The sequence below is a fragment of the Bos taurus genome, chromosome X (genome assembly GCF_002263795.3).
Source record: "Bos taurus isolate L1 Dominette 01449 registration number 42190680 breed Hereford chromosome X, ARS-UCD2.0, whole genome shotgun sequence".
NCBI classification, from domain to species: Eukaryota; Metazoa; Chordata; class Mammalia; order Artiodactyla; family Bovidae; genus Bos; species Bos taurus.
The window spans coordinates 75,910,969-75,938,846 of record NC_037357.1 but is presented as its reverse complement, the minus strand read 5'-3'; the positions used below and the strand labels follow the sequence as shown (position 1 = coordinate 75,938,846).

At 38.9% G+C, this 27,878-nt stretch overlaps 1 protein-coding gene across 2 annotated transcripts in view; it reads left to right on the top strand.

The window, feature by feature from the left end:
- The window catches only part of UPRT (uracil phosphoribosyltransferase homolog), a 30,171-nt gene extending 3,045 nt beyond the window's left edge, over nucleotides 1-27,126 (top strand). Inside the window, 7 exon segments of one of the 2 annotated variants that reach the window (NM_001076245.2) lie at nucleotides 14,616-14,658; nucleotides 18,779-18,848; nucleotides 20,167-20,229; nucleotides 22,208-22,369; nucleotides 23,050-23,148; nucleotides 25,930-26,074; nucleotides 27,019-27,126. In NM_001076245.2, coding sequence (NP_001069713.1) covers nucleotides 14,616-14,658; nucleotides 18,779-18,848; nucleotides 20,167-20,229; nucleotides 22,208-22,369; nucleotides 23,050-23,148; nucleotides 25,930-26,036 — 544 coding nt within the window. In that variant the 3' untranslated portion in view covers nucleotides 26,037-26,074; nucleotides 27,019-27,126. 2 annotated transcript variants of the gene reach the window in all.
- Nucleotides 27,127-27,878: the final 752 nt, after the last annotated feature.

Here is a 27,878-nt window from a genome sequence, read left to right as displayed (position 1 = left end):
CACTCAAACTCACGTCCATCAAGTCGGTGATGCCATCCAGCCATATCATCCTCTGTCGTCCCCTTCTCCTCCTGCCCCCAATCCCTCCCAGCATCAGAGTCTTTTCCAATGAGTCAACACTTCGCATGAGGTGGCCAAAGTACTGGAGTTTCAGCTTTAGCATCGTTCCTTCCAAAGAAATCCCAGGGCTGATCTCCTTCAGAATGGACTGGTTGGATCTCCTTGCAGTCCAAGGGACTCTCAAGAGTCTTCTCCAACACCACAGTTCAAAGGCATCAATTCTTTGGTGCTCAGCCTTCTTCACAGTCCAACTCTCACATCCATACATGACCACAGGAAAAACCATAGCCTTGACTAGACGAACCTTTTTTGGCAAAGTAATGCCTCTGCTTTTGAATATGCTATCTAGGTTGGTCATAACTTTCCTTCCAAGGAGTAAGCGTCTTTTAATTTCATGGCTGCAGTCACCATCTGCAGTGATTTTGGAGCCCCCCCAAAATAAAGTCTGACACTGTTTCCACTGTTTCCCCATCTATTTCCCATGAAGTGATGGGACCAGATGCCATGATCTTCGTTTTCTGAATGTTGAGCTTTAAGCCAACTTTTTCACTTTCTACTTTCACTTTCATCAAGAGGCTTTTTGAGTTCCTCTTCACTTTCTGCCATAAGGGTGGTGTCATCTGCATATCTGAGGTGATTGATATTTCTCCCGGCAATCTTGATTCCAGCTTGTGTTTCTTCCAGTCCAGCATTTCTCATGATGTACTCTGCATATAAGTTAAATAAGCAGGGTGACAATATATAGCCTTGACGTACTTCTTTTCCTATTTGGAACCAGTCTGTTGTTCCATGTCCAGTTGTGATTGTTACTTCCTGACCTGCATACAGATTTCTCAAGAGGCAGGTCAGGTGGTCTGGTATTCCCATCTCTTTCAGAATTTTCCACAGTTTCTTGTGATCCACAGAGTCAAAGGCTTTGGCATAGTCAATAAAGCAGAAAGAAATGTTTTCCTGGAACTCTCTTGCTTTTTCGATGATCCAGCAGATGTTGGCAATTTGATCTCTGGTTCCTCTGCCTGTTCTAAAACCAGCTTGAACATCTGGAAGTTCACGGTTCACGTATTGCTGAAGCCTGGCTTGGAGAATTTTGAGCATTACTTTACTAGCGTGTGAAATGAGTGCAATCGTGCGGTAGTTTGAGCATTCTTTACCATTGCCTTTCTTTGGGATTAGAATGAAAATGTACCTTTTCCAGTCCTGTGGCCACTGCTGAGTTTTCCAAATTTGCTGGCATATTGAGTGCAGCACTTTCACAGCATCATCTTCCAGGATTTGAAATAGCTCAACTGGAATTCCATCACCTCCACTAGCTTTGTTCGTAGTGATGCTTTCTAAGGCCCACTTGACTTCACATTCCAGGATGTCTGGCTCTAGGTCAGTGATCACACCATCGTGATTATCTGGGTCGTGAAGATCTTTTTTGTACAGTTCTTCTGTGTATTCTTGCCACATCTTCTTAATATCTTCTGCTTCTGTTAGGTCCATACCATTTCTGTCCTTTATTGTGCCCATCTTTGCATGAAATGTTCCTTTGGTATCTCTGATTTTCTTGAAGAGATCTGTAGTCTTTCCCGTTCTGTTGTTTACCTCTATTTCTTTGCATTGATTGCTGAAGAAGGCATTCTTGTCTCTTGCTATTCTTTGGAACTCTGCATTCACATGCTTATATCTTTCCTTTGCTCCTTTGCTTTTCGCTTCTCTTCTTTTCACAGCTATTTGTAAGGCCTCCCCAGACAGCCATTTTGCTTTTTTGCATTTCTTTTCCACGGGGATGGTCTTGATCCCTGTGTCCTGCACAGTGTCACGAACCTCATTCCATAGTTCATCGGGCACTCTATCAGATCTAGGGCCTTAAATCTATTTCTCACTTCCACTGTATGATCATAAGGGATTTGATTTAGGTCATACCTGAATGGTCTAGTGGTTTTCTCTACTTTCTTCAATTTAAGTCTGAATTTGGCAATAAGGAGTTCATGATCTAAGCCATAGTCATCTCCTGGTCTTGTTTTTGCTGACTGTATAGAGCTTCTCCATCTTTGGCTGCAAAGAATATAATCAGTGTGATTTTGGTGTTGACCATCTGGTGATGTCCATGTGTAGAGTCTTCTCTTGTGTTGTTGGAAGAGGGTGTTTGTTATGATCATTGCATTTTCTGGGCAAAACTCTATTAGTCTTTGCCCTGCTTCATTCCATATTCCAAGGCCAAATTTACCTGTTACTCCAGGTGTTTCTTGACTTCCTACTTTTGTACATAGTAGTGTATAAATGTCAATCCCAGTCTCCCACTTTCTCCCACCCTCCCTTCCCCAGTTGGTATTGATAAGTTTGTTCTCTACATCTGTGTCTCTATTTCTGCTTTGCAAATAATCAAAGCTACAGTAATCAAGGCAGTATGGTACTGGTACAAAAACAGAAATATAGATCAATGGAACAGAATAGAAAGTGCAGAGAAAAACTCATGCACCAATGGTCAAGTAACCTGTGACAAAGGAGGCAAGATTATACAGTGGAGAAAAGACAGTTTTTTCAGTAAGTGGTGCTAGCAAAACTCTACTGCTCCATGTAAAAGAATGAAATTAGAATACTCCATAACACCATGCACAAAAATAAACTCAAAATAGCTTAAAGACCTAAATGTAAGGCTGGACACTGTGAAACTCTTATAGGAAAATATAGGCAGAACACTCTAAGTTACGCAGCAAGATCTTTTTTGACCCATCTCTTTAAGTAATGAAAATAAAAACAAAAATAAACAAATGGGACTTAATTGAATTTGAAAGCTTTGCATATCTGTAAAGCAATTTTCCTTCAGTTAAAAGAATTTAAAAAAAAAAACACTATGTCTGTGTTTCCATTGCTTCCCTGCAAATACTTTCATCAGTATCGTCTCTCTACATTCCATGTACATTAATATACAATATTTATCTTTCTCTTTCCGACTTACTTCACTCTGTATAATAGGCTCTAGGTTCATCTACCTCATTAGAACTGACTCAAATGCATACCTTTTTATGGCTGAGTAATGTTCCATTGTATATATGTACCACAGCTTCTTTATCCATTCATCTGTCGATGGACATCTAGGTTGCTTCCATGTTCTAGCTATTGTAAATAGTGCTGCAGTGAACATTGGGGTACATGTGTTTTTTTCAATTTTGTTTTCCTTAAAGTATATGCCTAGGAGTTGGTTGATGGGTTATATGGGCTCAGTAAAGGACAGAAATGGTATGGACCTAACAGAAGCAGAAGATATTAAGAAGAGGTGGCAAGAATACACAGAAGAACTGTACAAAAAAGGTCTTCACAACCCAGATAATCACGATGGTGTGATCACTGACCTAGAGCCAGACATCCTGGGATGCAAAGTCAAGTGGGCCTTAGGAAGCATCACTACAAACAAAGCTAGTGGAGGTGATGGAATTCCAGTTGAGCTATTTCAAATCCTGAAAGATGATGCTGTGAAAGTGCTGCACTCAATATGCCAGCAAATTTGGAAAACTCAGCAGTGGCCACAGGACTGGAAAAGGTACATTTTCATTCCAATCCCAAAGAAAGGCAATGCCAAAGAATGCTCACACTACTGCACAATTGCACTCATCTCACATGCTAGTAAAGTAATGCTCAAAATTCTCCAAGCCAGGCTTCAACAATGCATGAACTGTGAACTTCCAGATGTTCAAACTGGTTTTAGAACAGGCAGAGGAACCAGAGATCAAATTGCCAAGATCTGCTGGATCATCGAAAAAGCAAGAGAGTTCCAGAAAATCATCTATTTCTGCTTTATTGACTATGCCAAAGCCTTTGACTGTGTGAATCACAATAAACTGTGGAAAATTCTGAAAGTGATGGGAATACTAGACCACCTGATCTGCCTCTTGAGGAAGCTGTATGCAGGTCAGGAAGCAACAGTTAGAACTGGACATGGAACAACAGACTGGTTCCAAATAGGAAAAAGAGTACATCGAGGCTGTATATTGTCACTGTGCTTATTTAACTTATATACAGAGTACATCACACGAAATACTGGGCTGGATGAAGCACAAGCTGAAATCAAGATTGCCGGGAGAAATATCAATAACCTCAGATATGCAGATGACACCACCCTTATGGCAGAAAGTGAAGAGGAACTAAAAAGCCTCTTGATGGAAGTGAAAGTGGAGAGTGAAAAAGTTGGCTTAAAGCTCAACTTTCTGAAAACAAAGACCATGGCATCTGGTCCCATCACTTCATGGCAAATAGATGGAGAATCAGTGGAAACTGTGGCAGACTTTATTTTTTTGAGCTCCAGTATTACTGCAGATGGTGACTGCAGCCTTGAAATTAAAAGACGCTTACTCCTTGGAAGAAAAGTTATGATCAACCTAGACAGCATATTCAAAAGCAGAGACATTACTTTGCCAACAAAGGTCCATCTAGTTAAGGCTATGGTTTTCCCATTAGTCATGTAGGGATGTGAGAGTTGGACTATAAAGAAAGTTGAGTACGGAAGAATTGATGCTTTTGAACTGTGATGTTGAAAAGACTCTTGAGAGTCCCTTGCACTACAAGGAGATCCAACCAGTCCATCCTAAAGGAAATCAGTCCTGAATATTCACTGGAAGGACTGAAACTGAAACTCCAGTACTTTGGCCACCTGATGAGAAGAGCTGAATCATTTGAAAAGACCCTGATTCTGGGAAAGATTGAAGGCGGGAGGAGAAGGGGACGACAGAGGATGAGATCATTGGATGGCATCACCGACTCAATGGATGTGAGTTGGAGTAAACTCTGGGAGTTGGTGGTGAACAGGGAGGCCTGGCATGCTGCAGTCCATGGGGTCACAAAGAGTCGGACACGACTGAGCGACCGAACTAACTAATGATGGGTTTTTTCCCTAGTGTTTTTTTTTTTTTTTTTTAGGAATCTCCGTACCTTCTTCCATGGTGGCTATATCAATTTACATTCCCACCAACAGTGGGAGAGAGTTCGGTTTTCTCCACACCCTCTCCAGGATATACTGTTTGTAGACTTTTTAATAATGGCCATTCTGACCTGTATGAGGTGATATCTCATTGTAGTTTTGATTAGCATTTCTCTAATAATGAGTGATGTTGAGCATCTTTTCATGTGTTTGTTAGCCATCTGTGTGTCTTTGGAGAAATGTCTGTTAAGGTTCTTTTCCCACTTTTTGATTGGGTTGTTTGTTTTTCTGTTATTGGCTTGTATGAACTGCTTATATATTTTGGAAATTAATCTTTTGTCAGTTGTTTCATTTGCTATTATTTTCTCCCATTCTGTGGGTTGTCTTTTCATCTTGTTTACAGTTTCCTTTGTTGTGCAAAAGCTTTTAAGTTTAATTAGGTCCCACTTATTTATTTTTGTTTTCATTTCCATTACTCTAGGTGGTGGGTCCTAGAGGATCTTGCTTTGATTTATGTCATTGAGTGTTCTGCCAATGTTTTCCTCTAAGAGTTTCATAGTTTCTGGTCTTATATTTAGGTCTTGGTACTGATGAAATTATTTGCAGGGCAGTGATGGAGACACAGACATAGAGAACAGACTTATGAACATGGAGGCAGGGGGAGGAAGAAGAGGGTGGGATGTATAGAGACAATAACATGGAAACTTACATTACCATATGTAAAATATATAGCCAATGGGAATTTGCTGTATGACTCAGGAAACTGGAACAGGGGGTCTGTAACAACCTAGAAGGGTGGGATGAGGGGGGAGATGGGAGGGAGGTTCAAGAGGGGGGGAACATATGGCTGATTCATGTTGATGTTTGGTGGAAACCAACAAAATTCTGTAAAGTAATTATCCTTCAATTAAAAAATAAATTACAAGAAAAAACTTTCGTACAGCAAAGGTAACCATAAACAAAATGAAAGACAACCAGAATGGGAGAAAATATTTTCAACAAAGCAATCAACAAGGGATTAATCTCCAAAATATAGAACTCACATTCTTATTAAAAAAAAAAAAAAAAAACACGGAGAGAGCCTAGATAATTTTTATCCTGCTATGATACAGAATAGAAAAACTCACTACAATTTTTGATAACCAATTGATGCTAATTTTGATAACTAATTGACATGGAAGCCTGTCATGCTGCAGTCTGTGGGATCATAAAGAGTTGGACACGACTGAGCGTCTGAACTGAACTGGATCAATGTTTAGTTATTTAGAATGGAGACACTTAGTTTTGTTTTTGTTACTCAAATCTGTTTGTTAATAGAGGCCTCTGTTCCTTTATCTTCAAAAATTGGTATCCTCTCACACAAAGAGGATCTGTTGTTTCATCCCCTTTGGGGGACTGGTGTAGAGTGCTGGTGGTTAAAGCAGCTATATTTACATGGCTATAGTTATCGTACCTATCACAGTCTGTCTTCCTTGGACCCTTATGCTCTTCTCTATTTTGATGTGACATTATGTATATGCACTATGGAACTGTCTCATGATGGAAGCCATTGGAGTACTTGTTATTCCTTTTATTGTTCCTGGTCCTTAGTATCTATTTACTGAAGGAATTGCTTTCTAAATTGACTTTGGCATGAAGAAATGGAGTTGAATAAGAGGACTGCATGTTGTAAATACATAAAGCAGGTAATGTTGAGAACATTGCACTGATTTTAAATGTGTTTATTTTTTTGAACTGCACAGTATTTGCAACATAATATGTTGGTTGTATTATTGAATTTCAAAGAAATGGTTTTCTGAGTATCCAGTAATCTAAATATCAAATGATCAGATAATTTACTCAGTCACACAGGTGTCACTGGTGAACTCAGAAAGAAACAACTGCTTCATTTACAGTTTTTGTTGCTGCAATGGATTTAAACCACACATCCTTCCCTTTCTGCCTCCTTTATATATTAAACGCAGCAAAATCTGAGTGTAATGCACAGTTCGCTTGAACATAGTTGATGACTTCATATATAAGGCAGTGCAGTGTATTGAAAAGATCACCCCCTGCACTGCCGTTGTTGTTGTTGTTGGTTTTCGTCTCCTGAAACATTAAAGTAAAGCTGTTTCATGAACTATTGCATGTTTCCTGTATATTTGCCCTCAAAGGGATTTTGCCATGGCAGCAGGCAGCTTGGATGAAAGTTGAACAATCTTATTTTAGTCCATGAAATAGCATTAAAGAAGGAGCGCATTCAGCCTTGTGGACTTTTTTAGTCACCTGATGGGAAGACCGTTAACCTCAGGATGGATGAACATCCTGTGCAGCCATAATATGAAGGCAGCTTGATGTGATTTGAGTCATTTGTCTTGGTAATGTTCTTAACCAATGCTGTTCATTTGAATTGCTTGGGGAGTCTTTTTTTTTTTTTTGGAACCCATCCTTAGAGTTGAATAGTAGTTGGGTGGAATCTGAGTGCTTGTAGCTTTTAAGATACCACATGTGTTTGTGCTGTACTCAGTCTGGGCCACTGACCATGGGAGAATGGCTATTCTCCCTCGTATTGTGATTTCACTGGTTTTGGTTGTGGGGTATAGGCTGAACCAGGGATTCTAAATTGCACAGAGCCAGCCTAGAGAGCCTGGCCTGCCATCACCCTGAGACTGGAGAAATCTCAGAACCCCTTCAACTTGTACAAAACCAAAAAGTCAATCACAGAAAACACTGTGACCTACAAGTTATTTAAATCATGGACATGATTTTGGTTTTCTGTGTGAATTTTCTAACTGGCTTAAGGCCAGGAGTGAGGATGTTGCTTCTTTATACATGTCTCTGTTGTATTTTCCAATGCTGGAAAAGACTGATGCTGGGAAAGATAGAAGGCAGGAGGAGAAGGGGATGACAGAGGATGAGATGGTTGGATGGCATCACCAGCTCAATGGACATGAGTTTGAACGAACTCCGGGAAATAGTGAAGGACAGGGAAGCCTAGTGTGCTGCAGTTCATGGCGTCACAAAAAGTCGGACACAACTGAGCTACTGAACAACTTATTTTTCTACCTGATCTCAAATGTTTGCATTGAACTCTGCCTTGAGGTGTGAATAAATAATGCCACTGTTTTATGAGATTCTTAAGGCTCTAAAGAGCTGTGGTCCTGATGACTTGTATTTGGCAGGTAGCACTCTAAAAACTATTTTTTGTTTTTGTTTTTCACATCAGATTAGGTTTGCTCCAAGACTGGGTTTTTTTTGTTGTTGTTGTTTTGTTTTGTTTTTGAGGGGGAAGGGAGGAGGAGGAAAATAATTTCTAAATCATCTGCATACCATGACAAACATTGGAGCTATTCTTTTTGAATGATAACATAAAAAAGTAGCTATGGTAGTAGAGCTTGCTCTTCCTGATGGCTCAGTGGTAAAGAATCTACCTGCAGTGTAGGAGCGAAGATTTGATCCCTGGGTTGGGAAGATCCCCTGGAAGAGGGCATGGTAACCCACTCCAGTATTCTTGCCTGGAGAATCCCCATGGACAGAGGAGCCTACCAGGTTATAGTCCATGGGGTTGCAAGAGTGGGACATGATTTGGTGACTAAACTACCACAACCACCATGGAAGTAGAGCTTATGTTTTTTGGATCTTCCACTAAACATTAACTCTTAGTGAAACAGTTTTTTGGTTTAAACTTGCCAGAAAAGCTTCTATTTTTACTTCCCTTTAACCTGTTGCTTAAACAAAAACAAACAAGATCATATTGGGCTAAAACTGAGTCCGAATTAGTTCTTCCTCCTTAGCTTAGGTTGCTCGGTAAATACAGGACTCCCAGTTAAATTTGAGTTCAGATAAACAGTGAATACTTTTTCTTAGTATAAATATATCCTAAACACTGTATGTGACACACTTCTGAAATACAAATTTAGCTGGGTGTCCTGTATTTTTATTTGCTAAATATGGCAACTTTATGCCCAGACTTAACTTCTCCCACAGCAAATGCTAAAGGCAATCCTTGTGTATAATCCTCATTTTCAAAAATAGTACCTAATTCAATACTTCTAGGGTTTGATTTATTTTTTTTACTTATTTTGAATCTTTTTTTGTATTTACGGGGTTTGATTTAAATTAAATTGTCTTTTAAGTTATGAGTGACAGGTTTTAATTTAATCATTTGAATAAGGTGTATTCTTGTATTAACCTTAATTATATATCCTTTATATTCACAAAGAAGGGCAATGCCAAAGAGTGTTCAAACTACCACAAAATTGCACTCACTTCACATGCTAACATAGCAATGCTCAAAATTCTCCAAGCCAGGCTTCAATAGTACATGAATCGAGAACTTCCAGATGTTCAAGCTGCATTTAAAAAAGGCAGAGGAACTAGAGGTCGAACTGCCAACATCTGTTGGATCATAGAAAAAGCAAGAGAATTCCAGAAAAACATCTACTTCTGCCTCATTGACTGTGCTAAAGCCTTTGACTGTGTGGATCACAACAAACTGGAAAATTCTTAAAGAGATGGGACCTTACCTGCCTCCTGCAAAACCTATATGCAGGTCAAGAAGCAACTATTAGAACCGGACATGGAACAATGGACTGATTCCAAATTGGGAAAGGAGTATGTCAAGGCTGTATAATGTCACCCTGCTTATTTAACTTATATGCAGAGTACATCATGTGAAATGCCAGGCTGGATGAAGCACAAGCTGAAATCAGGATTGCCAGGAGAAGTATCAATAACCTCATATGCAGATGACACCACACTTATGGCATAAATCTAAGAACTAAAGAGCCTCTTGAGGAGAGTGAAAAAGCTGGCTGGCTTAAAACTCAGCATTCAGAAAACAAAGATCATGGCATCCGGTCCCATCACTTCATGGAAAGGAGATGGGGAAACAATGGAAACAGTGACAAATGTTATTTTTTGGGGGGCTCCAAAATCACTGCAGATGGTGACTGCAGCCATGACATTAAAGGACTCATACTCCTTGGAAGGAAAGCTATGACTAAGCTGGACAGCATATTAAAATGCAGACATTACTTTGCTGACAAAGGTCTGTCTGGTTAAAGCTATGGTTTTCCAGTAGTCATGTATGAATGTGAGAGTTGGACTATAAAGAAGGCTGAGTGCTGAAAAATTGATGCTTTTGAACTGTGATGTTGGAGAATACTCTTGTGAGTCCCTTGGACTGTAAGGAGATCAAACCAGTCAATCCTAAAGGAAATCAATCCTGAATATTCATTAGAAGGACTGATGCTGAAACTGAAACCAATACTTTGGCCACCTGATGCAAAGAACCAGCTAGAAAAGACCCTGATGCTGGGAAAGATTGAAGGCAGTAGAAGGGGATGACAGAGGATGAGATGGTTGGATAGCATCTCTGATTCAATGGATATGAGTTTGAGCAAGCTCCGGGAGATGGTGAAGGGCAGGGAAGCCTGGTGTGCTGCAGTCCATGGGGTTGTGAAGAGTTGGACATGACTGAGCGACTGAACAACAACAACAATAAACTCTTTACAAGCCGCATTATAATAGTAGCTTCTCCATCTTAAAAAGGAACATTTTAATGATTTGCCTGCCAGAATCTTTATTTCATTATTTGCATTGTATGTAAATGCCCATCTGATTCACAGGGAGATAAATATCATTAAAATACACCTAAAAACTGGTTACTTTTTAGTAAACATTCCCTTATTATAGCAAAATATAGATAATAGCTTTATTCAGGGACTTAGCTTCAGGCTGGGGAGAACCTTGGAATTCTTCATCTCTGTAAGCCTCTCTACTTTCATTACTAAAAAAGTGGTATTGATAATAGCAGACTCTACTTGTTAAGATTATATGAGGATTAGATCAGATAATGTATCAAAAGTGCTTAGTACTTAGCACCAAGGAAGCTTTTAACAAATGATGATCTGTGGGAAAGGGAATAATATATGTATATTACTGTTACCTGTTGTTACTTTTGGACCATTTAAGTAAATGCTTGTAAATAAATCTGTATGCTTGTGCGTGTGTGTACAGTTATTAAAATCATTTTTCTTATCAAGAGGTGAGGTTTTCAAGTTTATTTTGAACAGATAAGTAGCATGTAGTGATCAAATGGCAGTTTCTGCTCTAGAAATTGAAGTTGTAATTGCCCCAGGAAAGGATGTCTTCCAAAATACTAGAGAATTCCTCTAGTGGTGGTGGTAGTGGTAGTAGTAGTAGTAGCAGCAAGAGCAAAGTAGTTAGTAGTAGTAGTGAGGTCTAGTAAGAAGAGAGGAGAAGATCTCTACTTGAAGTCTTAATTTTTTCATATTATAAAACATTCCCCTCATAGTTCCATATATTGTGGATGATAATACCTATTGGCCCATTTTGAAAGAAAGGTCAGAGATTTCTCCTGATTTCATCTTGGTTTGGGTCTGCTTTGAGATGTCCATGTTTTAAACTATATTCAATTACTGTAGCTTCCCTGGAAACTTTAAAGTGCTTTATACACTGTCTTAAGTAGGGAAGAGTCCGATTTGCCAAATCCACATTGAAGTGAGGATATGGTTTCTGGCGTGATTCTCATTCTTTTGTTGTTTCACTGTGAAATATATATATATTTTTAATGGTATCTTTGGCTTTCATTTTGTTACTACAGATGTGTGGCACTTTTGTTGGGCAAAGTGTCAGGATAAGTTGGCACTTTTCTCAGATATGGTTGTTGCTGCGAAGTCTTTTCAGTTGTGTCCAACTCTGTGCGACCCCGTAGCCGGCAGCCCACCAGGCTCCCCCGTCCCTGGGATTCTCCAGGCAAGAACACTGGAGTGGGTTGCCATTTCCTTCTCCAATGCATGAAAGTGAAAAGTGAAAGGGAAGTCGATCAGTCGTGTCCGACTCTTAGCGACCCCATGGACTGCAGCCTACCAGGCTCCTCCGTCCATGGGATTTTCCAGGCAAGAGTACTGGAGTGCGTTGCCATTGCCTTCTCCGGTCAGATATGGTTAGGTCTGCATTATTAATCCTATTTGGAGTTCACACAACTTAAAAGGTACTCAACATTAATTAGATTTCTGTGCTTTGAATTATGAGCGCCTGGATATCACTGTTTAAATATTTGAATATATTATACAATAATCCAGGGGTGTGTGTCAGTGTGTTTGTTGTTTTGTGATGATCTTGTATTAGATTTTATTTGGGAAAGTTATCAGATACAAAATGATTAAAATGTCTCTCAAAACTTTGTTTACAGTATCACAGATTTTTTTAAAGAATGGTTTTGAGACAGAGGTGAATAGAGTTATGATTTGAAACCAAGTATATGGAGTGAATAAGACCTGGGATCTGGTTTACATTAAAACATCTTTATTAACACATACTTTAGTCCAGTGTTGGGTCTAAAGTAGAGGCCTAGAGATTATATGCAACTTGATTTATCTAACAGGAAATATCTGCTTAATGAAACTCTGGTGTTAACAATGTAAAGGATTTAGATGTGGATATTGAAGAACACTGTGGGTTTTGTTCAAAATGCAACCAATTTACTGTATTCTAGCTTTACTTTAATTTCTAAATTGATTCAAAGTGAATGGAATGAGTCTGAAGTCTGTCAAAAACAGCAGTGTATAGGTTAGTAATTACTGTTTATAGTGGGATGACTGAGTTTTACTGGAAGTTAAATAACTATCAAGAGATGATAGTTCTTATTAGGTTCTCACATCATGTACTTTTTTTGGAATGTAGAGAAATGTTTATCATGCAAAAGTTGTCAACTGAAGCTGATATTTTTAAGGAGAATGTGAAGATGTTAAAATGTTTCATTCTAAAGTAAAATAATGAATTTGAACAACTCCAATCTCTTAACCTAATATAACTTTTCTTTGTAATATATTTATGTGTAACTGATCAGAAATTAAAGACAAGTATTTCAGGTGTGTTCTCAAAATATATTACTGGATATTTTTTTAAGACTTTTCTTAAAGAATCCAGACTTTCCTACCTTATTGAAAAACTGTGTTCTGGCTGTTTAGACAAGTTTATGTAGGTCTACCAAACAGGGTAGTAGTCTTCAGTATTTTCTTTTGTGTGTGTGTGTGGTTCACTGACTTTTACTTCTTTGACAAGCATGTTGTGAAGACTTATTATAGAAATGAAAGGTGCTGATGTAATAGTATATTTTCATTCGAAAACTGCAATACATAAAATAAAGCCTGTTTTATTTATTTATTTATTTTGGTTGTGCTGGATCTTCGTTGCTATGTAGGCTTTTTTCTAGTTGCAGTGAGTGGAGGCTACTCTGTAGCTGCCATGTGGGGGTTTCTCATTACAGTGGCTTCTCTTGTTGTGGAGCATGCGCTCTAGGGTGTGTGGGCTTCAGTAGTTGTGGCACATTGGCTCAGTAGTTGTGGCTGCTGGGCTCTGGAGCACAGGCTCAATAGTTGTGGCACATGGGCTTAGTTACTCCACTACATGTGGGATCTTCCTGGATCAGGGACTGAACTGGTGTTTCCTGCACTGGCAGGCAGTTCTTTACCACTGGGCCACCAGGGGAGCCCCTAAAGCCTGTTTTAAATGAGCTCTCTGTGTATAGTCATGTGGATAGAGTTTTCTGAGTTTAGGGAGTATTTATATATAAAGAATACAGACCTAGATGTATATTCTTGCTATATTTTAGAGAGTTAGTATCTGTAATAATGAAAGAACTGTGGTTACTCTAAGAAACCTAACTCCATTTGTGTAAGGGATATTTCATTGCTTTTTCCTGTCAGAGAAATAAATGCAGCTTGAAAAAGAGTTGTGATTAATGGTATACTGAGATAATATATGCTCGCATATGCCATTTTGATGCTATGTTGGGGAATATTTTAGGTATGCAATGGGCAGGCAGATGGGGATTATTACGTATATAAACTGTAAATCAGTCAGATGATTTAAGTTACATGAGAGAAGGAGAAGGAACAATAATACATTTTTACAAAAGAAAAAAATGTCAGCCTTATAACATTTCCCTTTTGGCTGTTTTAACAGTTTGTGGGTGGGTGCAACCTTGGGTTATTATTACTTGGGTACCTCAGGATCTGAAAATACTGACCAGAAGGAATTGTACAGGAAATTGGTAGAAAGATCTATGGAATAAGCTATTTGATTGAAAAATGGAACAATTTATCAATAGTTTGCAAAAGAGGTCTTGTTAATTAGGTTATGTGTTCTTGGAAGCAATAACAAAAATAGAGGATTAACTTGTTTGTACAGTTCTCATTCCAGAAAGAATTAGAGGCAAAGTAGATGGTTACTTATGTTGGTAATAAGCATTTTAAATTGGGATGAATGGTGCGTGAGAATGGGGAGAACCTGGTTTTCTTACTGCAATTTTTTTTTCTTAACTTAAGCTCTGGATATGCTGCCATTTTCCAGGAGGAACTTGTTCATCTCCTGGTTGAAGAGTATATACTTGAGCAGTTCAGTGGGAGACTACATGATCTTTTCAATTTCTGTCTCTAATGATATCAGATGAGCATTTTCAATAATATCAAGTCATTCCATTTAGGTTCCTGTATCCTAGTGAAAAATATCATGTCTCAATAATAGTCTATTACAGGTAAGCTTTTATCATGTAATAGGTTTTAATATCTGTGTTACTGTATATATGTTAAGTAATATTTCACTTTAAAGCTCTAATCTAGACTAAAACTTGTACTTTTTTTTTTAGGACAGCCAGTAGAGGGGACTTCATGTTTTCTGCGGATCGTTTGGTAGGTGGATGGAGGTTTTCAATCTTCATTTCATTGTTGTTCCTAGTGTTACAATCATAGTAGCCCAAGGGGCTTTTTGTTTGAGAACATTCTGAGGTTGAGAGAGATGGTACCAAGTAACATCTTGCTAGACTTTGCAAGTGTTGTTTCTACTCTTTCATTAAAACTCTGCCTCAATTCCATTCACCTCAAATCATTGTCTACGAACTCACTGTCTATAGTTCTGATGTACCACTACTTTTCAAGTGGATCTTGGTAACTTGATCCTCAGTCTTAAGTACCTCTTCTTAGGTCAGTGAAGTGAAGTAAATTAAAAGGAAACCAAAGATGTAAAGAGACCTAGTAGTTACCCTTGTGGTGTCCATAGAATGCACAAAAGCTAATAGCTATCTTATAGTTTACATGGGGATGGATATCTATCTTGCCTCTTATTTTCTGTAGTATCTTCACATGTGGATACTGTCTACACGTAGGGAATTCCTGTTAAGAATTGACCAAGCCCAATTCTGTTTAGCTAGTGTCATCTGAGAGGATCTCAGGCCAAACTGGGCTGTCTTAGGTAAGCCCTGTTTACTTCTTGTGTGTATATCTAAGTTTGTTTCGTGCTTGGAATGAGGTTGACAGATGTTCTACTGTGGTTCCTAGTATTCATCACTTCGTGAAATATACATTGAACTCATGTGAGTCAGACACTGTGCCAGACTGTGTTGTAGGTGGGAGGAGATTCAGTGGTAAAGCATAAAGACATGGTCCCTGATCTTGTGTGGTTTACAGTATAAATACTATTCTCATTGTTTAGTCTGGGAAAGAAAGAAAAGTGACTTATTAAGCTTATAGTTATAACCAGATACTAGATAGTAGAAGATAGATTATTAAAGGGAATGTGATGATGTTGTATAGGGGGAGGTATGAAACTCTTCATTTGCATTTTTCCTAGGGAAGTCTTTATTCCAAAAGAGTATAGACAGCACATATTCTACTTTTGACTTTTATGTATTCTTGGTTCAAAGGCCACTTCTATTTGAGCTTCCAGGGACAGTAAAAGTCCTTGGATTGCATCAAGATAAATGTAGTTGACATTCTTAGAGTGATAGGTTATTCTTTTTGCTTTTATCAAACCAAAGGGTTCAAGACAGTTGTGTCAGTGGCTGCTGTGGGGGGAAACAGAGATCTTGGTGTTCACTGATAGAAAATGATTTCTCTCTCTTTCTTCCTTTTGCTCTCCTTGTGCCATTTTCCTATAGAACATAGGAATTAAGATCATGGTTATTATCAAATGCTTGCTTGAAAGGGCAGGCATTATATCTTAGTCAAATGAGATAATAAGGACCCGGGGCAAAATTCACCTGAGTGGATGGTAATTTTGGACCTCTCTGTTCTCTGAAGTTAGATGTGAAGGTCCTGATATTGGGGGTGCGGGGTGTGGAAGGTCAGTTGTGGTTGTGGTAGGGACTGGAGCTGTTGAGGTTTCTGATGATGGGGATTTCTAGTATACTGTCTCTTCTAGCACAAGGGTCCTGTTATAGTTGACATTAATTCTGTCCTGAATTTGTCAGGATTGGCTTTCCTGGCACTCAGATTTTGAATTTTAACTCTTGAGAAGAGGTTAAACCCTTCTTCTGGTTTATGTTCTCCTGTAAATCTTGGACACACTAATTCTTGTCCCAAAGTTGGAGGAGATGGGCAGGTGGTAAGACTCTTTGGAGGAGTATTACTAGAAGGAAAACAAGGCTCTTCAAAGAAAATGATCCTCATCTTTCTTTGTACTTTGCTCATAAGAAACATTAATCTCTACAGATGGTGGTGGCTAGAGGTGAGTATGCACACACACACACACACAGTATTCATGAGGTTCCTGGACCCTCTGGTACTCCAGGTTGACACAGTGCAGCCCATTTAACATTTATCATTTTAACAGCAGCAGGGTGTTTTGTTGTGATAACAGAGCATAGGGCTTGACATTTCTCCTTGGTGTTCTTAATCAGTAATGTAATACTGATTGGAGAAAATGTGCTCTACAGACTCAGCACTGCCTTTTTGTAGTGGCCTCTGGATGTTCATAGGAATATCTGATGGGTTTTGGAGGATATTCCTTGTAGTTCTGATGGATTCTTTGCTCTGTACACATTAAGATCATTAGGAGCCTTTTTTCTTTAAGCTGGGAAGTCCTAATACATTCAACTGTATCCTACTTCAAGCTCAGTAAATTGGTTCAGTTCCATCCACTCATTTATTTCCTCCTAAGAAATTCAGGATTTATTTCGCATCATGGTGGGCCTTTGTTAAAAAGCATCCAACTTAACAATTTCAAAGACTAAATAAGGCAAAGCAGTTCCCAGTGGGCACTATTTCCAGTTACCAGAAGTATATTATGTCCAAGTGTTCCAGCCATGACTCTTGCACTTGCTGTGGTTTTGCATTTCTCATAATATAGCCTGGACTAACTGAATGATAATCAGAAGGCATACTTGAGACTTTTAGTGACAATCACGTGCCTCACCAAGGTTGGATACCTAGCAGCAAGCAGCCTGACATTTGGTTCTATCTCTGAATCTAACAGAAAATCTAACAGGTCCAGAAAAACATCTACTTCTGCTTTATTGACTATGCCAAAGCCTTTTGACTGTGTGGATCACAAAAAAATGTGGAAAATTCTTCAAGGGATGGGAATACCAGACCACTTGACCTACCTCCTGAGAAATCTGTATGCAAGTCAAGAAACAACAGTTAGAACTGGACATGGAACAACAGACTGGTTCCAAATCAGGAAAGGAATATGTCAGGGCTGTATATTGTCACCCTGCTTATTTAATTTATATGCGGAGTATATCATGCAAAATTCTGGGCTGGATGAAGCATAAGCTGGAATCAAGATTGCTGGGAGAAATATCAATAACCTCAGATATGCAGATGACACCACCCTTATGGTAGAAAGCAAAGAGGAACTAAAGAGCCTCTTGATGAAAGTTAAAGTGGAGAGTGAAAAAGTTGGCTTAAAACTCAACATTCAGAAGGCTCAGATCATGGCATCTGGTCCCATCACTTCATGGCAAATAGATAGGGAAACTGGAAACAGTGAGAGACTATTTTTTGGGGCTCCAAAATCACTGCAGATGGCGACTGCAGCCATGAAATTAAAAGACGCTTGCTCCTTGGAAGGAAAGTTATGACCAACCTAGACAGCATATTAGAAAGCAGAGACGTTACTTTGCCAACAAAGCTCCATCCAGTCAAAGCTATGGTTTTTCTAGTAGTCATGTGTGGATGTAAGAGTTGGACTATAAAGAAGTCTGAGTGCCGAAGAATTGATGCTTTTGAACTGTGGTGTTGGAGAAGACTCTTGAGAGTCCCCTGGACTGCAAGGAGATCCAACCAGTCCATCCTAAAGGAAACCAGTCCTGAATATTCATTGGAAGGACTGATGCTGAAGCAGAAATTCCAATACTTTGGCCACCTGATGAGAAGAGCTGACTCATTTGAAAAGACCCTGATGCTGGGAAAGATTGAAGGTGGGAGGAGAAGGGAACAACAGAGGATGATATGGTGGATGACATCTCCGACTCAATGGACATGAGTTTGAGTAAACTCCAGGAGTTGGTGATGGACAGAGAGGCCTGGCATGCTGCAGTCCATGGGGTCACAAAGAGTAGGACACGACTGAGAGACTGAACTGAACTGAACTGAATCTAACACATGAGAGGGTCGCCCTTCCTACTGCTACTGCTAAGTCGCTTCAGTCATGTCCAACTCTGTGCGACCCCATAGATGGCAGCCCACCAGGCTCCCCGGTCCCTGGGATTCTCCAGGCAAGAACACTGGAGTGGGTTGCCATTTCCTTCTCCAATGCATGAAAGTGAAAAGTGAAAGGGAAGTTGATCAGTCGTGTCCGACTCTTCGCGACCCCATGGACTGCAGTCCACCAGGCTCCTTTGTCCGTGGGATTTTCCAGGCAAGAGTACTGGAGTGGGGTGCCATTGCCTTCTCCGGCCCTTCCTACTACTGTAAGTTAAATCCTTGCCTAGTATGTTGCTGACTTTTGCCCGGTGTTAAACTCCTGAGGCTAACAGCTAACAGGAGATTCTTAGCAAATTCTCAAATTATTCTTCCTTTGACTCTCTAGATCAGACTTGTTGTGGAAGAGGGATTGAATCAGCTGCCATATGAAGAATGCATGGTGACCACTCCAACAGGTAATCAGGGCTGTTACTCTCATATTCTCATAAAAATTCTGTGGTGGAATTGGGGGAAAATGAGAAGAAAGCAGTCTGAGTAAATCAGTATGCAAAATGAGCCATCTGCATGGAGCTGTTCTTTTAAACAACTTATTAAATTTGGGGACATTTAGTAAAGAAATTTATGTGAATGACTTTTGTTCATAGCTTGTTTGTCAGTTTCAGTTAAAGGTTAATAAATATTCTTCAACATTCGGATGTTACCTTTGATGATGGCACATTGGGACCAGAGCTAAGAATTGCTGTCAGCTTACCTTCACCTTTGTGGGGAAGATGCTGGTGTTAACAAATGTGTGGGGTGGTTTAGCAATGGAAGCTCCAGGTAAAAAAGAAAAGTAAAAAAGAAAATAAAAACGATGAGGATTGGAGAAGAGTATTTAGATTTGTTCTGCTCTAACAGAGAACAGTCAAGGATCCCTATTTTAGGGATTTGAAATTCTGATATGGTTCTTTGTTAAATAATGGAAACTGTTATATCCAAAGGTTGATTTTGTGAAAATTAGGGATTAACCTTGCTGCATCAAAATTGATACAAATTCAGTCTGAGATCAAGGCATGAATGTGTCTTGATAATTACTTCAGTCTTTCTCTTCTGCTTTTAAACACAGAATGCAGGTTAATAAAAGTGGACAGGAATAAGGAGGTTCTCTGCTGTGGCTCACAGCGGGCTCCTAGTTTGAATTTATGGGGTTTCTAGCATTCTTGGACAGAGAAGGCAATGGCACCCCACTCCAGTACTCTTGCCTGGAAAATCCCATGGATGGAGGAGCCTGGTAGGCTCCAGTCCATGGGGTCGCTAAGAGTCAGGCACGACTGAGCGACTTCACTTTCATGCATTGGAGAAGGAAATGGCAACCCACTCCAGTATTCTTGCCTGGAGAATCCCAGGGACAGAGGAGCCTGGTGGGCTGCTGTCTATGGGGTCGCACAGAGTTGGACACGACTGAAGCGACATAGCAGCAGCAGCAGCAACATTCTTGGAATGCAACAATTCTCCTCCAAATTCAATTTAAGAAACGTGTATGTAATTATCATAAGGCTTATTCCTGCTCGATGAAGTCTACCTCTCCCAATTATTCCCACAGGCTTCTTATGAAGAATTAACTATGAAAAATCATGACTCTTCCTATTGGTTTCACAGGGAACCTAAGATGTTATACAGTGTGTTTGGACAAGAGTTGTTCTGTGCCCATCTACTTTAAACCATAGATACTTTGTTAAATAAATAGTTGCTCCAATGATGAAAGATAAATTATTTGGTTTTATTCCCCAACAGGGTACAAGTATGAAGGCGTGAAATTTGAAAAGGGAAATTGTGGGGTCAGCATAATGAGAAGCGGTAGGTTTGTGTATGTGTGACTTTGTCTCTCTGCATTCTTAGATACAGTTGCTGTTTTCTGAGAGGCAGGCTTGTCTCCTGAGCTTAAATCTCACCACCTGTGTTGTCTATCCTCATAGTGCCTTTGAATCATGGCCCATGTATTGCCGAGTTTGGCTAATTTTAATTGCAGAGCATCTTCCCTAGTGGTGTGTCCCCATGGGCAAGCCAGCTTTGAAAAATTCAGAGGAGAGTGGAAGAATAGGAGGATGTAATGATACTATCTTGGAGAGAATAGGGAAGCTTGAAGATTGATGGAGTATGTAATAGCACAAATTCAGACCTGTAGAACTTTGAGCACTCGACTAGAGAAAATCTTTGTTCTGGTTTTTAAATTTCTTTTGTGAGGAACAGTCCTACCCTGTCAGGAGCTGGACTGAATGGCTTGTTTAATATTTTTAGTTTTATGTTTGCTGAGTATGTGATTATGTAGGCAAAAGAACTTAACTGTGATTAAGTATTTCCAATTGCTAGTCTAATGTGTTTGTGTTTGAGTCCAACCAATTGCCCTTGTAAATTAACCTTTGTGCAGCAAAATCACATGCCTATAACTAGGACCTATACCTGTTACATGGGGATGATTATTTCCATTCAGTAACTTAATTCATTAATTATTCTTTGTACAAGATCCAGGGTATGGTAGAATCCCCACTTGCTTGCATTGGAAACAGATGGATTTTTTTCCCTTTGGCTGAACCTTGTGCATATGGGATCTTAGTTGCCCTGCCAGGGACTGAACCCATGCCCCCTGCACTGGGAGTGTGGAGTCTTAATCTCTGGACCACCAAGAAAGTCCCCGGATTTTTCTTTTTTCACATATAAACATTCCCATTGCTTCTCTGGCTATGAAGTTCTGTTTGTGAACAACTGGATATCTCAAATAAAATAGGAGCTTTAAGCTCCTTTTTTTAAAATAGAAAGTAGCTCTTAAGTAATGATAGGATTTTCAGAACAATGCTGTTCAACCTTTTAAAACTGGTAAAGACAATGGAGATGGACTTTTAAGGCACAATTTCTTCTGTTTTAGTCCAGCTTCTGCCCTAAAGGCAACAGCATGGTCCTTGCACCCCTAGTGTATACCAGACGACCTTGGAGTGATGCATAGAGAGGGTGTTTTTAACTTTAGTAGCTCTTGGTTTATTTCCATATCTATTAGAAAGAAACTTTTTATATTTTCACTAGTGATATACAGTTTCCTCTTAAATGTAAACAAAAATAATTAATTTAAAGAAAAATATTAAGTAAATAACTGTACAAGAAGAATTTTGATGTGGCCTGAAATCTTGAAGATGATGTGAGAATGATTGACTTTTAGCAAACACTTCCTTAAATGAATTCAGACTCAAAAATAGCTTTACCTTCAGAAACCAAGGGGATAATGGTGGTTTTGGTTTGGATCCCTGGGGGAAGAAGGAACAGCATATTACTTTTTCACTGTTTACCAGCCAAGCCTCTGCCACTGAAGTCATTGCTGGGGCTACATGATATCTCTTGATGTCAGCTTGATCTAAATGGAGAGCCTTTGGTCTACAGCCCTCATTCTTCCATAATATTTTATATTTTTGTCTGATGAAAGTAATACAGTGTCCTTAAAATAATAGAATTAAAATGTTCCTGATATAGAAAAGTTCAGAGAGCAGCTTAAACACTTTATTACCTGTAATCATGGAAGCATGACAACTCTAAAACTTGTAAGCCAGCAGTAAAGTTAGCTTATCCTAGTTTCGTTGACCAGCCCTTAACCTAGTTTCATTGACCTGAACTAAGTATAAAATCATATTTTATCAGAAGTGGAAGCTATTAGCTTAAGAAGAATTGCTTCCATTTTGACAGTGTCTTTATTGTGTTAATAATAGTCACAAGCTCTTCTTTGGCTTATTCTCAGACTTTCACTCTATCTACTCTTAATCACTCTTTCTTTTTTATTTCCTGCTTCAAGGTGAGGCCATGGAACAAGGTTTACGAGACTGCTGTCGATCCATACGAATTGGAAAGATCCTGATTCAGAGTGATGAGGAGACACAAAGAGCCAAAGTATATTATGCCAAGTTCCCCCCAGACATTTACAGAAGAAAAGTCCTTCTGATGTATCCAATTCTCAGTGAGTTGTTTGCATTTAATTTGTAACCTTTGATTAGGGTTAAAATTCAGCTTAGTGCCTACCTTCTAGGTACCCTTCTTTAAAAATGAAACTGTTTCTAAATGTGTTCTTTTTTTGTTTTTCTCAGTTGGATTTGAAGTTGCCCTGGGCAGTTCTCTGGGGAATTTTTATTGTGTAATAAGAAAATACACATTAGTCAAACTTTATTAGCTCCAAAAAGCTTCTATTTTAAGATTAACAGATTGAAGCAAAAGATTTAATGAGGCAAAATATATAGAACACGGAATATATATTAAAATATGTCCCTTTTCTAGCTCAGAGTATAGCAATGGTTTTCTCAAGGATTTATTCTCTTTGGAGGTAATATTTTTTTCTCCTATTCTAGTCTTTTCCTATGCTTGCTCAGATCCTAGAGTTGGGGGTAGCAGGTGGGTATTACATTTGATATCTCAAATACTGAATGAATTTAGGGCTTGTGCATTTGAAAGCTGAAAAGTACATGGGTTATGTCTGTTGTTGAAAATAACATCATTTATAAAAAATGGGCATCTTCAAATGAAGCTTTATCTAGGAGTATCTTATGTTAGATTACTAAACTGCTTTTACTTTGAAGCAACTTCAAAGGTATTTTGAGATGAATGTTAAAGTTTCCAATGCATTTGATTTTCATTTGATTTCAGGTACTGGAAATACTGTAATTGAAGCTGTAAAGGTTCTCATAGAACATGGAGTTCAACCTAGTGTTATTATCCTACTCAGTCTGTTCTCCACTCCTCATGGTGAGTTCAACAAGAGGCAGCATCTGGGGCTCTGGATGGTCATGGAGTGGTTAAGTGTGCATCTGTCCAACCGTTCATCCTGAAGAAAAGTTCATTTGCTTTCACATTAATTCCTAACTGAATTTTGATAATTATAACCTGTGTTTGTCATCTCTAAGCTTAGTTGTAATACTTTACACCATTCAACCACTCTAATGTTCAAATTCAAATGGAAAAGTATGAACTAACCACACTGAAGGGAATTGCAGTTGTTTTCATGGTGGCCCTGTTTGAGTAGAGCTTGCTGGTGGCTGAAAGGTCCCTATTTCTCTGGCTTCCCACCTGAGCCTGAGAAATGCTCTCAAACAGCAAGAAAATCAAGGTTCTAGCTAGCCCTGTGGTCTTTCTGAAGTAAGCTTTGTAGTATGAAGCAAAGAGCAGAAGTTTTTAAACTTAGACTTCTGCTCAAAGGGCATGATGAAAGAACTTGTGTTCTTCATTTACTGAGAGAGGTAAGCCTAATTTAAGACACTGGGTTTCTTTGCCATAAGACAATTATGAAAGTATCCTAAAAAAAAAATCATAAAGGCATGTAGAAATTCAGTGTTTAGGATAGTCATTGAAGAGACTATCATTTTCATGTAAGAAAAAATTTGAAAGTATATAAGTGACTTACTTGGAAATAGTTAAATAAATATACAGTTGACCCTTGAACAATGTGGGTTTGAACTGCGTGGATCCACTTATATGTGGATATTTTTCAGTACAACACAATCCATGGTTGGTTGAATTCATGTATGTAGAGGAACTACAGATACAGAGGGCTGACTATAAGTTATATGTGGATTAGCCTCCATGTTGTTCAAGGATCAACTGTATGTAATATAAAACTGTTAAATCGTGTTTTTGAAAAAATATTTAATGATGTCAGAAAATCTAAATGTAAAAGCAGAATGAACGATAGCTTTAGTGAGGCTGACCACTCAGCCATCACCACAATCTTCTGTTGACTTTCAGAACTATGAGTTAGGCTGCAGACTTTTTTAAGAGTTAGAAAAGGAGTGACTTTAGCCTTGCATATAGGAAGGTCATATCCAGGACCTGCTTACAGTTTTCCTCACGTTTGATCAATCTATTTTTAGCAACTTTATTGAGATATAATAGACATACAATATATCACATATTTAAAATGTAAAATTTGATACGTTTTGACATCATTGCAACAAAAAAAAAATTTGGTCAGTCAAAACAACAGAAGCACAACAGCATTAGAATAGGATAAAATGTCATCACTAAATTTAGAGATGACTAATACAAATTATTATGACTACCAAAATCTGACTTGGGTTTAACATGAAACCTAATAAGTCTTTCCTCAACATGAGAGGCTAGACAGATGCACAATACTAATTCAATTTTTATTTGAAATTAATAGTGGTTGTCTTAGGGTGGTGGAATTCTAAGTGACTTATGTTATTTTTTAAGCTTTTTTTTATTTTCCAAATGTTCTACAATGAATTTGTATTTGTTTTATAAGAGAAATGTGTTGCTTCTAGTTAGAGCATTTCCTCATTTCCAAAGGTTCCGTATCTCAGTCAACCATGAAGAGGCTACAGAAAAACCACTTGAGAGAGTCACACTTAGTAGGCCATTGATTATTTTGCTGTTTCATAATGAGAAATTACCTGTAGTTCAAATGTTGATGGTTACAAAGGCTGATTTGCTTGGTCATCTGTCTATATAACAGAGGTAGCATTGTAAATTTTGAGATCACCAAATAATTATTGGGTTTTCTGTCTTTGGGAGTAGAAAAGTAACTGTGTTAGTTCTTTTTTTTAATTTTTTTTTAAATTTTTTAACTTTATAATATTGTATTGGTTTTGCCATACAATGACATGAATCCACCATGGGTGTACATGTGTTCCCCATCCTGAACCCCCCTCCCACCTCCCTCCCCGTCCCATCCCTCTGGGTCATCCCAGTACACCAGCCCCGAGCACCCTGTATCATGCAACGAACCTGGACTGGTGATTCGTTTCACATATGATAATTTACATGTTTCAATGCCACTCTCCCAAATCATCCCACCCTCGCCCTCTCCCACAGAGTCCAAAAGACTGTTCTATACATCTGTGTCTCTTTTGCTGTCTCGCATACAGGGTTATTGTTACCATTTTTCTAAATTCCATATATATGCGTTAGTAGAATAGGATACTCATTCTTTGACATTATAGATGAAAAAATCTTCCTCTGTAGCATCCTTGCTATGGCTTTTTAGTTTGACTGGGATCCAAGCTAGTCCCTGTCTTTTCCTCCTCCACCTCCTCCCCGCCCAGGCTAGAGTTATAAATTCTCAAAAAGTAGCTTTCTGTGATATAATAAAAAAGTCTTTGCACTTGTTTCAATGTGTTCCAATTGAGAAACCATCATCTAATGTATGATCCTGTTTCCAGAAGGACTGTATTCTCTCTATCAGCTGCCTTTAAAATAAAACAAATGACTCGTTAGGGGAAAAGTTGCTATAACTGAATATATTTTTCATGTATTGAATACAAAACAGTTTGATTCTAAGAATTTATTAGTGAATGGGTGGAAACATAGTCTGACTACTATAAAAACTTTTAAGGTATCAGAAATTATATAAATAAGAGATTAACCAAGTCTAACTGTTTGTCCAAAGGTTATTGCTCTCTGTCTTCTGTCAGTAGTAGACCTATTGACTGACCATAAAATTACTGAATTCTAGGTAATGTTATTAAAAAAAATCCCACCATAATGACAATTTTTCTTTTATTTTTGAAGGTGCCAAATCAATCATTCAAGAGTTTCCGGAGATCACAATTTTAACTACTGAAGTTCATCCTGTTGCACCTACACATTTCGGACAGAAATACTTTGGAACAGACTAAGTTATTGAAGGAAAATTATTCTTCTGTGTAATATTACAGTTATGTTTTGAGTTTCTACCTGTTTGGCTAATTCACTTAAGGGATGACATAGAAAATTGTGTTAAAGATACTTTATAATGTTTGGAAGTAGGTATAGTAAAAAGGAAATACTTGAGTTTTTTTATTATTATTTAGTTATTTCTTGACTGTTGGTACCAAATTCAACAATGAAGCACATACAACTCTGAAAATGCTTTAATAATGCTCTTATACAAATTGCTGATTCCTCAGTGCATTGAAACTGTTCCCTAATTTATGAATCTCAGTTTAGAGGTTGCTTGCAGCCACAAATAAAACCCAAATGGAAGTCAGTTCATTGGCCCACTATAGTTTGCATTTTGTTTAGTTTGCTTTTAATTCTAGGGAGATTTCATGTATGTGGCTGTTGTTACCTTCCCCTACTCTTTACTTTGTGGTACTATACATGTTGGTAACTTGGAGAGAATGAAAAAAGAATACCTCCTAGAATTTTACATTTCCACTAATATCCTCACTCAATTGGCACTCTTCAGTTAAGCCATTATGTTCTTCGTGGCTCGTTTCCTACCCTATGCATTGTTGGTAGGTGCCTTGTCAGTGTAATGCAGTGAAGAGGATAGTAGGGCATTTCCAGCACTGGAACTGTGACGTTAATTTACTTAGTTTGAACCAGGGATATCTGGATGCTGACAAAGGAGGGTTAAATAGTGTTAATGGTATTGATGCACTAGAAATAAATTAGTTGGTGGTGGTTTTTCTGAGATATGGGAGGAAAGATGGTTTCTTGCTGAGTTTATGGCCAATAAGTAAATTAAAATGCTTCATTTTTCACTTGGATGTTTCTACTAAAAGTCTTTGATTTGGAGCTTAGTTATTTTGCATGTTTGTCAATTATAGTTGTATTAAAATGAGAAAAATACTTGATATTAAAAAAATCCTAAGATTTATATGTGTTTATATTTAGGCTCCTGAAAAGAAGAGAAATCATCTTAGAAATCGCTGTTCACATTCTGAAACTTGCTTGTAGAATCCTGATCTCATTTTACATTGATATTAAAACACTTTAACAGTGGTGGCTGGTTGATTACTTGATTAATTATACTCCCATAGTCCCATAGGCAGCTGTTGTGGCTTCTGTTTAAAACAAACAAACAAAAAAAAACCGAAAAGAGTAGCAGGCAGTTTCTTAAAAAGAACCAAAGCAGATCAGTTCAGTTCACTTCAGTCGCTCAGTCGTGTCCGACTCTTGGCCACCCCATGAATCTCAGCACTAAGCGCGACGGCGGCTGCGACCAGCGCGCACTCAGCGTGGCCGAGAGGAGCTACCCCAGTCCGAGCTCAGGGGCAGAAGCCGAGGGAACCCATGCCCGAAGGGCGGTGGCCAAGAGGAGTTACCCCACGTCCGAGGTAAGGGGCAGTGGCCGAGAGTGCCAGGCTGCAATGGCGCAGGAACGGCAGAGAAGAGCTACCCAAGTCCGAGGTCAGGGGCGGAGGCCGAGAGGAACTACCCCACATCCGAGGTCAGGGGCGGCAGCCGGGAGGACCAACCCCATGTCCAAGGAGTGGTGGCTGCGCGGGCGCAGGAGGACCTAGAGGCGCTATCCCATGTTGAAAGTCAGGAAGGGCGGTGGTGAGGAGATACCCCTCGTCCAAGGTAAGGAGCAGTGGCTACGCTTTGCTGGAGTAGCCGTGAAGAAATACCCCACGTCCAAGGTAAGAGAAACCCAAGTAAGATGGTAGGTGTTGCCAGAGGGCATCAGAGGGCAGACACACTGAAACCATACTCACAGAAAACCAAAGCTGATAGAAGGCAGCAAAGATTTG